The 15,327-nt window shown below is 43.2% G+C and overlaps 1 protein-coding gene across 1 annotated transcript; it reads right to left on the reverse strand.

Annotated features, from left to right (window-relative positions):
• Nucleotides 1–1,340: 1,340 nt before the first annotated feature.
• Nucleotides 1,341–14,058, reverse strand: arvcfa (ARVCF delta catenin family member a). Its single transcript, XM_079289113.1, has 16 exons — nucleotides 13,979–14,058; nucleotides 10,599–10,775; nucleotides 9,508–10,124; nucleotides 7,466–7,944; nucleotides 7,193–7,376; nucleotides 6,973–7,090; nucleotides 6,446–6,614; nucleotides 5,648–5,665; nucleotides 5,447–5,518; nucleotides 4,414–4,541; nucleotides 3,474–3,624; nucleotides 3,196–3,388; nucleotides 2,734–2,845; nucleotides 2,554–2,641; nucleotides 1,668–1,744; nucleotides 1,341–1,520 (listed from the first exon to the last, which is right to left on the reverse strand). Exons 1-16 carry the CDS (start codon nucleotides 13,997–13,999, stop codon nucleotides 1,428–1,430), a joined length of 2,697 nt encoding a protein of 898 aa, XP_079145239.1. The 5' UTR covers nucleotides 14,000–14,058; the 3' UTR covers nucleotides 1,341–1,427.
• Between the last annotated feature and the right edge of the window lie 1,269 nt (nucleotides 14,059–15,327).

Genomic DNA, 15,327 nt, shown 5'->3' on the forward strand with positions numbered 1-15,327 from the left:
CATCAATGTACACGACACGTATGCAAGTGAGGCCTGCAGCCTGCGGGAGGAAACATGACTAATGCCAACACATTTCAGCCCTCTCAGTGGCAGCGTGCACCACACAAGTTCAGAAGTTCATCATCGCATATGAGTGTCTTGACAGCTCGTCTGGGTGTACATAGAACATGCACCAAAGAGGTTTTCAAAGTGGGAGGCGGGTTCTCTCAGGGACCTTCAAACTGTTTCAGGGGAGAGCAGTGAATGGAAGCGGAAAAAAATGTAGTTATAACATGTTATTAAAAGAAGATCACATAGAACAATAGTATGTGTGATTTGATTAAAGAGATGCAGTAGTTTTGGGGAATTTTACTCTTTTTTTACTGTAAGTTAGCCCTGGCTGTGAACACATGTCCATCAGACAACAACACAAATGTGTAGTTTGACCATTTATCTATAAATTTAAGTTTGTTCAGAACACACATGAGGTTTGTTTTTGAACTGGCCAGTGGGTGCTGTTTCATCGAACAGGCACCCACTGATAAAACACTGATACCGTCTGCAATACAAAAAGAGAATACAAATAAAAATGAGCAATTATGCACATCATTTATTTTAATTTTTCATTCAACATCGCAATGCAAAAAGAACTACTGCAAAGCAGAGTTGTGTAGAATGTAGGATCACTTACCGGTATTAGCTAATGCACATCAATAACTTGAATTAATAACATGGGTATTACAATAAATATTACAATATAAATACCTTCATTTAGAATATTAACAGTCCTTTGTTACACATTTACAATCCCATTTTGCCTATCATGAAACAAATGGAAGATTTGCTTATGACTGCACTGTCTAGTCTAATGGCAGGTTTGTCAAGAATAAACTGAATTCCAAATAAATTGGATGTTTTTGATGACCGGGTCGACAGTAGCCCTATTCCTAATTATCTCAAACACTGACCAAAAATATTACTCAAAGTATTTTATATCAGAATCTTCTTTGGCCCAGAACCCATGGGGATGGACCACAACAGATCCAAATGTCAATTTAGGCCTTAAGCTTGACAAACTAAAAGCATTATGAATTATCTCATACTTGTGTAACAGTCAGATTTAAATTGTACTCGTCATATATTCTTTGGAGTCATGATTCACCACAGTTTGCATATTTAGGCTATTTCAGATGTCATACATGATCCATCATGAGTCTCAGGCATACAGTATATCATCCTAAATGACAAAATCTAGTAAATCTTTTGCCAAATAACCTCCATAATAAATACATGTAAATGTTTGGCACATTATTCCCTGTAAACAAAGGGAATTGTTTTGAATTGTTTGTCTGTCTGTACAAGAATGAGCAAACTGCACAAATCCGTATTTCACCGATGGAAAGTGTCTCTACTGGATTGAAGCGGCTCCGCTGGCCGTGCTGTCGTGTTTACACCCAGGAGTCCAGTGGTGGAGGTTTGTTATCCATGAGGCCCACTGCAGGCCTGCCAGCTCTGATGAAGTGTTTTCTCTCACTTATCGCCTAGGTAAAGAAATATGCACACGGATGGTGTTGGTCAATTTGCATGAAAAAAAAACGGAGTTACAATTGAAATTGAAAACGGCTACAATTCCTGCTCATGCTCCATAACCATAAAATGTAAACTTATTCAGTCAAATGACGGATTACCTGGAGAGTGTCTCTTTCCACAACAGGCCCCTTTCCGTCTCCAACTCTATCATTTGGCTCGAAACTGGAGTACACATCTGCAAGGGGAAATTACAATAACATGAGCAGTAATTTGCAATTATAGCCTGTAAATGTTGAGAACGGCCTGGCTACAAAGCTTTTAGTCAAAGGTTGACTAACTTTGCAGTCAATAAATGTGGCTCACTTTAAGCCTGTACTGTGTAAATGTTAAATGAGGTCGATTTGAGCATTTCACTCAAAGCACCAATTTCCGAAACATTTCATTCACTGAACAACAATAAATTAAAAACACGTCGTTTCTTTTACTGCTGTCTACAGGAGCCCATCAGCCCTTCACCAACATTCACAAAAGGCCAGTTAAAAGGCTATTCATTTAGACTGAAACACCAGTAAGAGAAACGCAATGAAATCATTGTACATAGTTTATACCCATTCCCCCAAATCAATATTTCAAAGGGTGTTTAAGTGATGTTCATAATTCATGAAGAAGCTTCAATAGAAAATCACTGTTTCAGTTTGAAGCTAGAGGTCGCTCTTGACGGGGGAAAGCGGGTGTCCTTTTGGAACAAGGTCCAAATGAAATGTGACTGGTGATGCGTGAGCCTGCCCTGCCTCTGGGAGAGCCTGTTCAGGCTAATAAGCCAAGTCTCTGAACTGATAACCTTGGCAGCACATCATTGGTTTAAGGCTGTTTCAGAAGAATATGGTCTGGGACAGAAAATGTCCATTTCTTCGTCCCTGACATGACAGGAACCACAGTATGTTTAAAAGCTGCTTTGTTCCCTGCGCTAGAGGACACTTTGCTCAATTAGATGATGGTTTAATGACATTTTCGCTGAGGGAATGCATGCAATGATTTGCTGACCTTGGTTTTTGTCCATCAGAGGCAGGGTGATGTCATCGCTGCCTTGCTTTCCACTCTTGGATTTTTTAGTCACTCCGGTACTTGTTGGCTTTGAAACAGACAAAGAAAATGTATGACAAACAGGATTTCATGCTCTCCTTTTGTTTGGCATGCCAGATCCAAGAAATAGCAACAACATACCTTAAAGTGGCTTTTGTTCCAGCCAGCCTTGGTCAGAGCGGTCCTCAGGTCCTTGTAGGCCCATATTGTCTGGAGCACATGGGAAGCTGCCTTGGTCTCCCGAGCTGCTTGGCTGACGACAAATCATTAGACATTGTGGAAAACAACAGAGGACAGCTACTGTCCCATCAATTAAAATCCATTCCTGATTGCCGTGGGACAGGATGCTCATAATATCGTGAGCTATTGCATCGAGGCTGTGTCGGAAGTACAGACCGATGTTAAATTAAGCAGTGGCCCGCAACAGATATAATACCAATGCTGTTTCTTTCTTATTTTATGTTAGATTTTGAAAAAAAGCGTTAGCTGCACCGTTGTCATTTGATCTTTTTTTTCATTGTTTAGTTTGGAATGCCGCTCATATTCAGAAATATGTATACAAGATAAAGTAGTTCACAATTAAGTTGAAAGACATTGAAGTACCTTGACTTGTTGATGGCCACCAGTTTCTGCACTGCATGACCCTGTATGAGCGCTCGGGCATTCTCTGGGCTATCTGTGATGATCTCATGGATGGTGTTCAGAATAGACACCACTGTATCTCCCTCTAGATTCTTTGCCGGGTGCTGCTGCCCACATGGCAGATTACCGACAAGGTCTCTCAAAGCATAGCTCCCTGTATGACAGAGCGACGACATAGCACAGTTAGTGTGCAGATGCAAAGCCATGTATAGATGCAGGTGAGAGTTAGAAGACTGTACCTATCAGGTCTTTATTCCTTCTGTCCATCGCCAGGTTGCGAAGAGCAATAGCCACAGCTCGCACCACCTTGTCCACATCTGAGCGCAGCAGCTCCACCAGAATAGGCAGCCCTTTCTCTTTTCTCACTGTGGCCCGGATGTAGCTGGACCACTACAAGAGCAAACGCAAAATACGACTCAGCGATGTTTGTGGGTAGCTGGGATTTAGCTTTTGGGGCCCTCCTTCATATCTCAACTACCCACTCATCTCTACTTTACAAAACCACCAATATCACCACAATTTGACATTATAAATACCATAAGTAACAACTAAGTTCTGCTCTATTGTATGATGCAACTTGATTTCAAAATCGAAGGAATTTAAAACTCTGAGCCAGAGCGTTGATCTTAAATTATGATGGCGTTCATGGCGCAGTACGTCTTGAACAGACCTATGGATCCACTTACTCCAGTAAAAGTGATTGTTGATCATACAGGCTCGTAACAAAGTAAATCAAGAGAGTCTAGTTGGATTTAGATGATCAACCCCACATCTGCCTTCTTCTGCAAACTTGAACATTGACGCAGCCTCAGAAATACAACCAAACCAGCCAAGAACAAAGCTGTGGGCATGGAGGCCATGTAAGTTTGACCCGGCACAGTGTAGACTACAAAAAGACCCCCAAACTGATGTATTGTATATTTATGGGACAGCTCATTTCAAGTCTCTCCTATGAGCAGAGACAGTGATAGTGAGAATGTCATGAAGAGACAAATCCTGGACCAGCTCCATAGACACAAGGACACTATGATAGCAGCCATGGTGATCTTACTTGGATATAAACTGGGCCAACAATGTTTAAACGCTCCAATTTCCAGCTTTACAGAGACCATTTTTATGTTTGGGATGCTTGCCACAATCACAATCACTGCGTAAAAAGTGTAAGTTCCATCTGCTTACAGCCCAGTGTCCCGCAGCGAGGTTCTGCAGAGCCCCTGCGGCAGCCTCCAGGGTGTTGTGGTTGTGACTGCAGGTGAGAAGAGAGAGGTAGAGCCTCAACACCTCTGGCTGGTACAGCAGCTCCAAGCCTTTGAGCAGAAAGACAGAGAAAGTCAGGGATGACATTCAAGCAGTGGCAAAGTACCTGCATGAGCATCAGTGGCTAAATCCAAAAAAAAAGACGATGTCAACACTGTTCCACAATTTCCTTTATCTCGGTTAGTTTAGGTCAATATGTAGGCAGGCCAGTAGAAAAAAAGGTGATGAATTTAATGAAACCCTACGCAACTAAATTGCACCCTTTTTTTTGTACTGAGCCAGTGGAAATCGCATAGTAGTATCAAGCATCTGCGACTGTAACATGCTGGCCATCCTGATTTGCATTCATTGGCTTGCGTGGGAGTCATGAGCATAGCTTTGATCTCTGTTCAAACAGCAGCCGGATCCACATATATCGTATTCAGCACAGTACTATACTGTACAAAAATTCCCATACATGCATGCATGCATGCATGGCTGAAAACAGCCGCTTTCCGGTAACGACAGAAAAGGGTAAAGACAGTTTAGGAGCAGCAAATAAAGATACATCAGTGTTAGGCAGTATCTTGAGCGAATTCCAGTTCCTGCCAGAGAAAATGTTCCTCCTCTAGATGTTGCCAGATTTCAGTTGGAGGGTCATTCTGTTTTAGTAATGAAACTCTCCTCAAGTAGTGCAGGTGCTGGAGTGTGGCTTTGCATTTCAATGAATTGTCTTTCAGGCCATGCCAACATCATGCATACAAAGCAGATAACATAACGCAGAAAGCAGATACTGGTGCTTGATTATAGTGCTGTATGATGATGATATATGATGGACGCTCGTCATAATGTATCTACCTTTATTCTGTCAGAAATAAGCCTCGTGTATAACCTACTTATTGCATAATGAGACGTATCACAGTCACTATTTGTAATGTTTTATGTGAAGTTGATATTACATTTCTTAAATATATACCTTTCATTTGTTCTGTACGTTTTGGTAAATCCAATGTACCGTATTTTCTGTCCATTAATCCATTTTTCCAACCTGTACGTCACAGACACATGCATGCACACAGATACAAACACTGGTTTTCATTATGTCAGCACATGTGATGTTGTATTGAATCACAGTATCACCACCATGAAAACAGTCAGCAGTAACGAGCAGACCGACCTTGGTTGAACCACTCCTCTGGTGAATATGGTTCGGAGGGAAGAGAAGAACAATGTCAAAGACTAGATTATGCAGCAGCAGAACACACAGAGCATGTGAGTCACGGGGGGGGGGGGGCACGGGGGGGGGGGGGATACTGGCAGTATCAGGTTGGCTCAAAGAGGCATTTGTCAATTTTGTACAATTAGCTGAAAGGTTAGAAGTGGGGGAAAGCCATAAAACTTTAAATTACAATTAACTCTAACCCTATTGTTTCCGCATTAAGCTGTGTCCTGCAGCACAACCTGCTGCAGCCTATTCGTTACTGTATATCAGCTGTAATTCAAATTATGACTGATGCATCACTTTTACTCTTTTTCAGAGATGTTTTCTGCAGTTTAAGGACCGTCAGTCGCGTGGCTTAAAAACCACACACCGTAACTGATGTAACTAAGCACAAACAAGCTTTTAAAGTCTTGGGACCTGTCTGTTCTCCTGCAGAGAGAATACATCATCAGCTCCTGCACATGCAGGGTAATGGAATATAATATTCAGGCTAGAAGGGCAAGAATTGTGAAACTTCAGCTCAAAGCCGAAACGCGGATCCTATTGAAAACTACAAAATGTATGTAGAGTGTATGGGAGGAGAGGAAGTACAACAAAAGCAATAAAATATAACATAAAATCTTCTGAAAATGACTCAGGGGCTTGAAATAGCAGTTTTTGCAGCACAGGCTGCTAAAACAGATGAAGCACGATCAGACTCGAATCTCAAAAACATCCTGCTGATCATCAACATCAATAACTGGCTATACCAACCTTTGGGTCTTTTCCCTCCAAAGCAGTCAGTCTCATTCTTCTTCTTCTGGTGTCCCACTGATCTCATCAGAGTATTAGCATGGGGTTCCTGAAATCGCTCCGCTCCCGGTATCTCTTTGTGAACGTGATAGGACAGGTTTCGCAGGATGCACACACAATTCTCCACTGACTGGATTGAGGACAATGACAGAAGATTTCAATCAAAGATGCTCCGCAGAAAGTTGCACAGCAGCAGGTCCTAGTTCTAGGTCCCTTTTCAAAATGTTATGTGTCGGTGAGTTTTCCTATCAACATTAAAGTTAGGAGGAAATGTCACTTTGTAGAACTTTATCCATTCTTTGATTACTTTGGTGACTTGCATTAATAGTGTGAATCCTAATGCAGTTATGAACAGGCTATTAACTTACATTTAACGCTAAATCAGGGATGTTTTGTATGTTTTGCCTAAATGTACCATGGTGCAAAGTTTGGTATAATATCGATTTTTTTTTTTTTTTAAAGTTCGTCTCTAATTTGAAGCCAGTGACCTTATTGTCAGTATCCTTGTTGTCAACAGCTGACTGAAGGGCATGAAGCAGCGCGTCCACCAGCCCCTCACACTCCCTCAACCTCTGCCGAGCCTCCGCCCCGTCTGAGCTGACGTTCCTGCCGAAACAACTTTGTTAGCAAAGCTGCGGGAACTCAGTCCACCACAAGCACACTTTTAGTGGCTGTTGTCATTTGTTCCACGACAGAAGCAACGGTTACCTCAGACATCCAGAGGTGTTCTTGAAGACTGTGGTCCACTCAGCACTCAGCAGTTTGGAGGGGTTGGCTGAGTCTCTCCTCCCTGCCGAGTGTGGGATGATGATCTCATCAGTCAGCGTTTGAAGCCCATTGTTGATCACCATCATCTTCAGCGGCTCATGTGAGGAGAGGTTCCACAGAGTTCCTGCAGAGGAGAGAATACAAGTGCTGTTGAGGAAAAAAAGGAAGGATTGCAGGTTTTGGCTCCAGGAAGAGTGAAGAATTGAGCGGTACCTGTGACTAACTCTTTGACCTCAATGCTGCTAGACTTCCTCATTAGTCTGACTAAAGCTTGGATGCCATCACAGTTCTTGATGGCCATTTTGTTGCTGTGGTCTTTTCCGTAGGATATGTTGCGCAAAGCCCCGCAGGCCTTGCGGTGGACCTCAGGCTTAGGGTGGTCCAATAATTCCACCAAGAGCGGCACCCCGTTCAGCGCGCGCACCTCCTGCTTGATGCGGTCGCTCTCATAACACAGGTGCTGCAAATAGGCGGCCGCATTGGACTTGACCGGGTCCATTGGGTGGCTGAGCATCGAGATCACCTCATGCAGGTTGGGGTCTCTCCAGCGCGGGTCTCTGCGGATGCTGTCCAGGCTGACCATGCTGCTGCGTTTGTGGGGGAACTGCAGGGTCTGTGCTCGGCACATGGCCTGGAAGAAAGGATTCAGGTTCCCCTCCAGCTGGGCCATGAAGGCGTCATCGTATCCACCTCTGAGGACACGGAGAAAGCCATGCAAAAAAAAAGAATACACAAACATCAATCGTGACTCTGTCAGCCTCTGAACAGGCGTATTCAGTTATTGTGGCTGATTAGACCTCTGCTCAGGTTGAAGGTGGGCCGGAGATTTGATTGGAATTAATGGGTTCACAAATCTCCATCCTACCAATGAGAATGATATGATGTTACGTGCTGCTCTTTTTCTTGGCATCATGGAGTCTCCTCACAGTGACAAAAAGACTCCCGTCAGCGTTTGGTACAATTGGACAGAGCCGGCCTTGTTGTTTCCCTTCTGCTTTCAGTCTTAAAGCGAAGTTAAGATAACCGTCTCCTAATTGAACACTTGTAATTATCACACAAATATGAGAGTGGTATTGATCTTCTCATCTCAATATCAGCAAGAAAGTGAATGAGCATTTTTCTCCATATGTAAAACTATTCATTTTAGAGTGGAACAGGTTTAATGGCATCTCTTCGTCTAATCGACTGAGCTTTAGGGGTTTTAAAAGCATAAGTGAGTTGCTTGTATCTTTTGTTAACAGTTCTGTCACTTTATATGGGATGAGGAAAAGCTTCTGGCAGGCAATAACAGGTGAAACCTCCTTATTTATCGACTCTGCAGCAGGCTGCCATTCCTGATTGATACCAGCTGCTACTTAGCTGCTGTCCATATGTCTTTCTATTGTCCAGGTTGACTCACAGGACCAAAAACAGAGGCCACTAGCAGGCTGCAGTCTGTGCAGCTACAAAGTGGGATATAGAACTTTCACAGGATGTCCTCTGTGATCAAACTGACGGAGAGTTGATTTGGGCATTGTTACTGCTGCTGCCGTACCGTGTCAGTATACAGCACTACACACATGCACTCTCTCTCTCGCTTTACTTTCATTTTGTTGTTGTTTCATTTGTGCAAAACCTATGAATCTGTCCACTTGTCAGACTTTTAAAAAAAATGGCACTTCAGTTGGATTAATGGGCAAATTTGGCACAACACGTGCATTTTAGTTTTTCAAATATTATGCAACTTTTCATTCACAGCTTTCAAAAGCATATATCATGAACATCAATGGGTTATTTTGTGTGTCGAGGCATTTGGGCACATTTACTTTACATGTGCTATTAGTTGTCAGTGTTTTCCCGTTATAAAAACTCAACAATATTGATGAGATGAATGTCAAATATGAATTAGCTTGTGTTTAGAAGTGGCTGTTTAGCAGCCTTTGTTAAAGGGGATCTCATTATCAGGGACTGTATTGATATTTCAGTGACACAGACTGAGTATCCTTCGCCTGCTTTCTGACTAAAAAATGTTGAATGGGTTCGTTTAAAGATTTTGATTGACCTCAAATAAACAAGACGTTTTTCAGTGTACTTTAGTGACAATACATACATTTTACACATGATTCTCCCACAGCCCTTTCAAAGTGGCTAAATACATTAAGGGACTGGTGTTTGACCCCACATCTACCATGGACACCACAAACATACCTCAAACCCGTTCACACAGTCTCCCCTGAGGGATCAATGAAGTTTGATCCAATGTACCATCCTCTTACCTGGTTCTCGAGGGCTCCCTGAGGAGCTCCATGGTGGTGATCGGTCTGAACTGGTGGACTCCCCCCAGTGTTTGGTAACTGCCAGCTGGGCGGTCACTCTTCATGTCCAGAGGATTTTCTCCCCGTTCGCTGAGGCCGTCCTCCTCTGTCTGGCTGCTCAGGCCTGCCGGAGCGTAGCTGTCCCTGAGGAAGGGTAAGGTGTAGTGAGCCCCGGTCTGGAAGCTCTTGGCGGGCCAGTAGCCGTGGATGGTGGTGCGGGACAGGCTTCCATACCCTGCACATACGTCGCCCCCGATGCCTCTGTAGCTGTCAGGGAGGGTGTACACTCTGCTCTGCCTGTCTGGGTTCACTGGCTGAGGCTCCTCGGGCTGCTGCACCACCGGAGGTTGAGAGGGTGCTGTGGTAGTGCTGCTGGTCGCTGTGGTCGGTGTAACGGACTCAATGGGTTCAATGTTTGCTTCAGGAATCGGTTGCTCAATAGGAGCGTTGTCTTGAACCTCTGGAGTCGTTGTGAGATCAGGTGTGCCCGATGTCTGGAAGTCCTCCTGCTGTGTCTCTGAGGATTCTTGGGTCTCACTGGGGGCCTGCTCGCCCTCTTGTTCCACGGCCTTGGACTCCTACAAGGATTGATGCACCACAACTGTTATCTAAAAAAATAATCTAATAAGAACTTCTGTCAGTCTTTAAAATCCCAACACAGACGGGCTCAGCGTTATAGCCCGTCTGAGATCAGACTCCTTGGAGGTACCTCAGGTAAAAGGAATCATTTTGTGAAAAGTTTTTAGTTTTTTTTTTATGGTGATAATGAAATAGAAAGATGTAAAATTAAAAAGTTTTAGTGAGATTTATGGAGTCACAGTGAGAAATGGTTCAACAATTCAAGTATAACTGAATAAATAAAAAGTTATATGTTTACAAGTTAAGAAAAATATTTAATCTATATATATATATTTTTTAAATGGCTTTAAAACTTTTTTGACTTTGTGGTCTTTGCCAATCGATGGAATACTCCGTTAGAACAAACTGTAGGAAGTCAGTAGGTGGTGACAAAAAACAAAATCAGACAAATCACCAATCATTAAGTCATGAACCTCAGTGTCTGTCTGCTGCGGCGTGTCCGTCTCTGTAGAGCTCTCATTGGTCGTGGTCATCACAGAGGCGATGGAGGTGGGCGTGTCCAGTTCGTCATTGGCAGTTGGGTTATCCAGAGTCGCCTCTTTCGCCTCCTGGGACAAAGAGAGTGGAGGAGGCCCCTCTGAACTCTGCTCCTACAGCACAGGCAGAAAGGAGTAAGACGATCAGCATCATGTGAGTGTGTTATGTACACAATGTTTGCATTATACACAACAGGGTAAAGGATAGTGACAACACCATGACAGCACACAATGTCATTAAAGTTGTCTTCAGGTCAGGGAGCTGTGTCTGATGAAGAGTTGTGAGCAAAGTCAGCCTTGACAGTACAACTCATTTATTCTCCATTACCATGTCATTTGTATAATTTGAAACATGATCTGTTGAAACTGAGAAATGCCAATATGCACACTAATAAAATTAGACTGTCTGGATAATCAGACGTTTTTTCTGTGTTTAAGCGATTTGATGAACTCTAATCTAATTGAGCGGTCCATAGGACAACAATACTCAAGCTGGTGCAGAGCCAGGATCATGTGTAGAAAGCAAAATAGACATCTAGACAGATATAATACAGGATGAGAGATTCCATTTATCACATATTTAATGAAATGCTGTGGGGCAGACTGGGATGAACAATATAGCTTATTTCTATCAGGTGATAATTGCTTATGAGTGTGTTATTAGCATAAACAATGCGTAAGAATAATTTGTTGTACGCATGGTTTGTTAATTTAAACTTCCGAGCTAAATTCCAGTTTGAATGTGCCACGAGCCGGTTTTAAAAGAGTAAAGTTAGTTCTTATGTTGATTTGCTTCTGTTGATATGTACAAATACTGAGAGACAGGGAGGCTCTCGGAGACCAGACCGCTGTGTACCAAAAGAAGAAGTAACATAGCGTGGACACAGACAGTGTAGTGTTTGGTCATAAACCAGGACGGGGCAAAGACAAAAACCGGCCATTTTAGACATATTTGTATGCTTGATTCCCTCTAAACAGATGTTGACGTTCTCCATGAAAGCATGTGTAAAAAGTGCCCCTTGACAAAACAGCCGAGAGAAAGATGTGGACGTTTTACCACCACTGACGCTTGAATCAATCAGCCAGCTGCTGCTCTGGTACATGTGGATTTTTATGCAATTTACACTTGTTTATTTCAAGTAGAGTTTAAATTCTCTTTTTCTTTTCAACAAAATGGGTTTCATCAACCAGGGTGGATAAATGATTCAGCATCTTGGACTGAGACAGAACTGGAGGCATGTATTTGACTACAAACACATTATATGCTGATTTTCTAATAAACTTCACATTCATTCTGGCATGTCAACAAAACTTTGCTTCCCTGCACAATTGATCTCAATCAATACACGATTATCAGATACACCTCTTTTCAGTCTTGAGGGCTTTCTGATTGCCCAGCAGAATTTCTCTCAAAATCTGGTGCAAACAATAATGCAAATGGCCCCTCAAAACAGTGAACAATTAAAAGGCTTTACAGTAGATAAAATCTATTCAACCGCATCATTTATAATCCATTTCCCTATTTGACTTGCTTATCCACTCTAAATCTATTTTCATTTGAAGAAAACAGCACCGACAAAACATCCTGAACGATGCACTGAGATTAAAAAAAAGCTGTTCAATTTCTCAAAACTCTTCTTTGTGGGGCTGCGTCATTGAACCGAACAAGTGCAGAGAACTCAACTCCACTGCGTGAAATCAGGCTGCAGGGAACAGCTGACTGGATGTGGAGGGAGAAGGCTTGACTTCTTTTCTTTTCTTCAAACACAAGGGCCCCTCATATCCATGTGCAAAATGTGTTCGGAGGGACGAGGAGATGAAAGGGTCACACAGGAGAAATTGGCAGCAGGGGGCATCATCCTGGCTTAAACGCCCACGGGGAAGGTTAATCGGGTTTTGTTCGGCAGCACTAAATGAACGCTAGGCCAAAAGACACAGACTGTTGTCTAAACACCGATTGATTAAGGATTTGGAGGGCGTTAATAGGCTGGACAGGGGCCTGTGTGCTGTCCCCGTCTGATTCAAGCTCCAGGGAAGGCCGGGCCGCTGTGAGTCAAGGCTCATTTAAATAACTCACTGCACCATCTAACTTAGTGTGCTCACGGAGCCGAATAGGTCGAGATGAAGATTCTGAATCTGACTTCAGCTTAAGAACGATGGTATATGTTGCAGCGATGCAGGAGACACAATGGCATGATTAGCATCCTGTTCCCCATCAACTCTCAGTATTGAGGCCAGCTGCAACCAGGGTATTATTTTGAGAGACTCAGAGTCTGATCTAATGCTGAGTGAGTTCACATTTTGGTGACCAGCTCAAGGGCACAACAGGCACAAGCCATGATTCAAACTTATCACAAAATCCATTTCAGAAAGCAAAGATGATTTAAAAGATGGGCACTCTGGATTGCAATTAAATCAGCAGCGCCGGTCACTCTGTAGCGATCAAACTCAGAATAAATCAGCTTTAACAGGCAGTTTGTCCTTATTAAACTGGGATTGAACAAGTAATGCTTCCATTGGATAATAAAACATGACATCAGCCCACTGATGTCAGAAGAGATAAGTCACAACTTTGTCATAACTCATCTGCCCTCCACTATTTCTTGAATCAGTGATGCGCATATTGGCCACTGTAAGTCTGCAGAATTTGTCACTGTACATTGTGAATCACAATGTCACTGAAATGAGCCGTGCATTAAAAAGACTCCTCTGTATTCAGACTTGTCCATTATGCAATGCATCTTGTTTAGTTGTAATTCAACCAGCCTGGTCTATTTAGAGAAAATACTAATTGTAATTGACAATCCCCAAAAAAGGAAAGGAATGATATTCATTCTGAAAGTTTCTATTTGGAGCCTCTTTTCACTCCTCTGATCCTCAAATAGTTAAATGTTGCATGGTCAGATTTAATGTCTCTCTCATACATCATGGTAATACACTTACCAGAGTGTGTGCAGCATTTTCCCCCTGGAGGAACAACCTCCCCTCATGATGCAATCAAACATTATCCCCCTTATAAGCTTGCCTATGCATTTGTACACATGCACGGCCTTGAGCGTGCACACACAGACACACACACACAGACACACACACAGACACACACACACTTGATGAAGATGTTAGCATCATGTCCCCATGCAGACAAGGAGACTGCACCGAATAGCAGTGAGAAGCAAGGAGATGAGGCGACTCATGCCTCCTTCAATCATCATGACAGAGGCAGAACGCAAAGCTGTGGTGGGGCTACAGTTTTCTGCAGGAAGAAAAAAAAAGAGGGAGGGTACAGAGCAAATAGAGCCATTCCACCGCACACTTACCTCTTTCACTTCGGCAGGCATTGCCAAATCTTCTCTGCTTCCCCACAAATGATGAACAAGATGTGTCCCCACCTGAGATGTCTGTTTCTCTGCCTCTGCTGAATTTTTGCCTCGACTCTCCCTTTGAGCATGTGAGGCAGTTCAAACATGAGCAGGCATCCTTCCACCCAGCTCTCACCAACACACGTCCGCTCTCTCTCCCTCTCTCTCTCTCTCTCTGTCCCTCCCTCTCTCTCCCGCTATTTCTCCAACAAACACACACTAGACGCACCATGCACACATTTGCTCAACACGTCCACACACAGGCACACACACACACACAAGCAATAAATGCCGGGCTCTCTCTCATTACTGCACTCCTCCTCTGATCTGTGCTGCAGTTAATGTGTGCGCTATTAGCAAGGTGCTGAATCAACTGTGTGATGCTGAGCCTGTGAATAGCTGAGGTAAGGGCAGAGCCCTGCAATCATGTGCTCTGCCCATATTTTCTGGCAGCCTTGGTGCGCAGGTACACACATGCACAGACACACACACACACACACACACACACCATTCCCTGTGGGCTCACAAGTAGATGCAGCTGGAGCAGCCCGCACTAGTTCGGTCCTATGTCACCCATGTGCAGCATAATAAAGGGCGAGGGATGGGAAGCTGCATGAACACTGTATGCAGCACCAGACAGAGAGACAAACTCCATACTGAAGCAGCTTTGTTCTGCAAAATGTACCGAACAAATGAAAGCCTTTTCACCACCCATCACTGTCTGCCCACGAATCTTCTCCCAGCACCTCCTCACAGCATTGTTGTATGGAACAAGCGTAGCAATAAAACCAAAGAAGGATTCATGTAAACAAGGGTTTGATAGGCGAGTGTTCCACCGGTTGTTTTGGGATGCCGTCACCATAAAATGTTGAATAACTCTTTGTGGTTGTTTTTTTTGAGCTTCTGGCTCTTATTCACTGTGGCAGGTAACACATCTTTTTTTTAAATGAGTCTGAAATAATAACATGAGCTGAGACAAAATCCACTGCTCCACTCGACTAAGAAGTAGTAGATCATGATCTGCTATCATCCCCAGACCAGTGCTCTCTATCGGCTGTCAAGTTTATAGATTTCAGAGCGGCCCTCAATGTCATTGATCCTGGCGCATTTAGAAATCCTCATTGGCCTCTGCAGTAACTAAACTTTACGAACAGACTGAGCCAAGTGGTTTAATGAAACACAGCTTTAAAATACAAAAGGTGTTAGCTTTAAAAAAAAAACTGCAGTCAGAATTTTCTCATTTTCATTTGATGAAATCCCTTGTTGGTGATATTGTTCACATCAGTCCAGTAGCAACAGTAGCGGTG

The sequence above is a fragment of the Melanostigma gelatinosum genome (genome assembly GCF_949748355.1).
Source record: "Melanostigma gelatinosum genome assembly, chromosome: 18".
Lineage (NCBI taxonomy): Eukaryota > Metazoa > Chordata > Actinopteri > Perciformes > Zoarcidae > Melanostigma > Melanostigma gelatinosum.

Bases quoted from the DNA above. Each gene is read 5' to 3' on its own strand.
- arvcfa (XM_079289113.1), bottom strand. From the start codon at position 13,999: ATGCCTGCCGAAGTGAAAGAG. The intron at 7,091-7,192 runs GTAACCGTTGCT...TTGTTTCGGCAG, and splicing joins AACACCTCTGGATGTCTGAG to GAACGTCAGCTCAGACGGGG. The intron at 3,389-3,473 runs GTACAGTCTTCT...TCTGTCATACAG, and splicing joins AAGGAATAAAGACCTGATAG to GGAGCTATGCTTTGAGAGAC.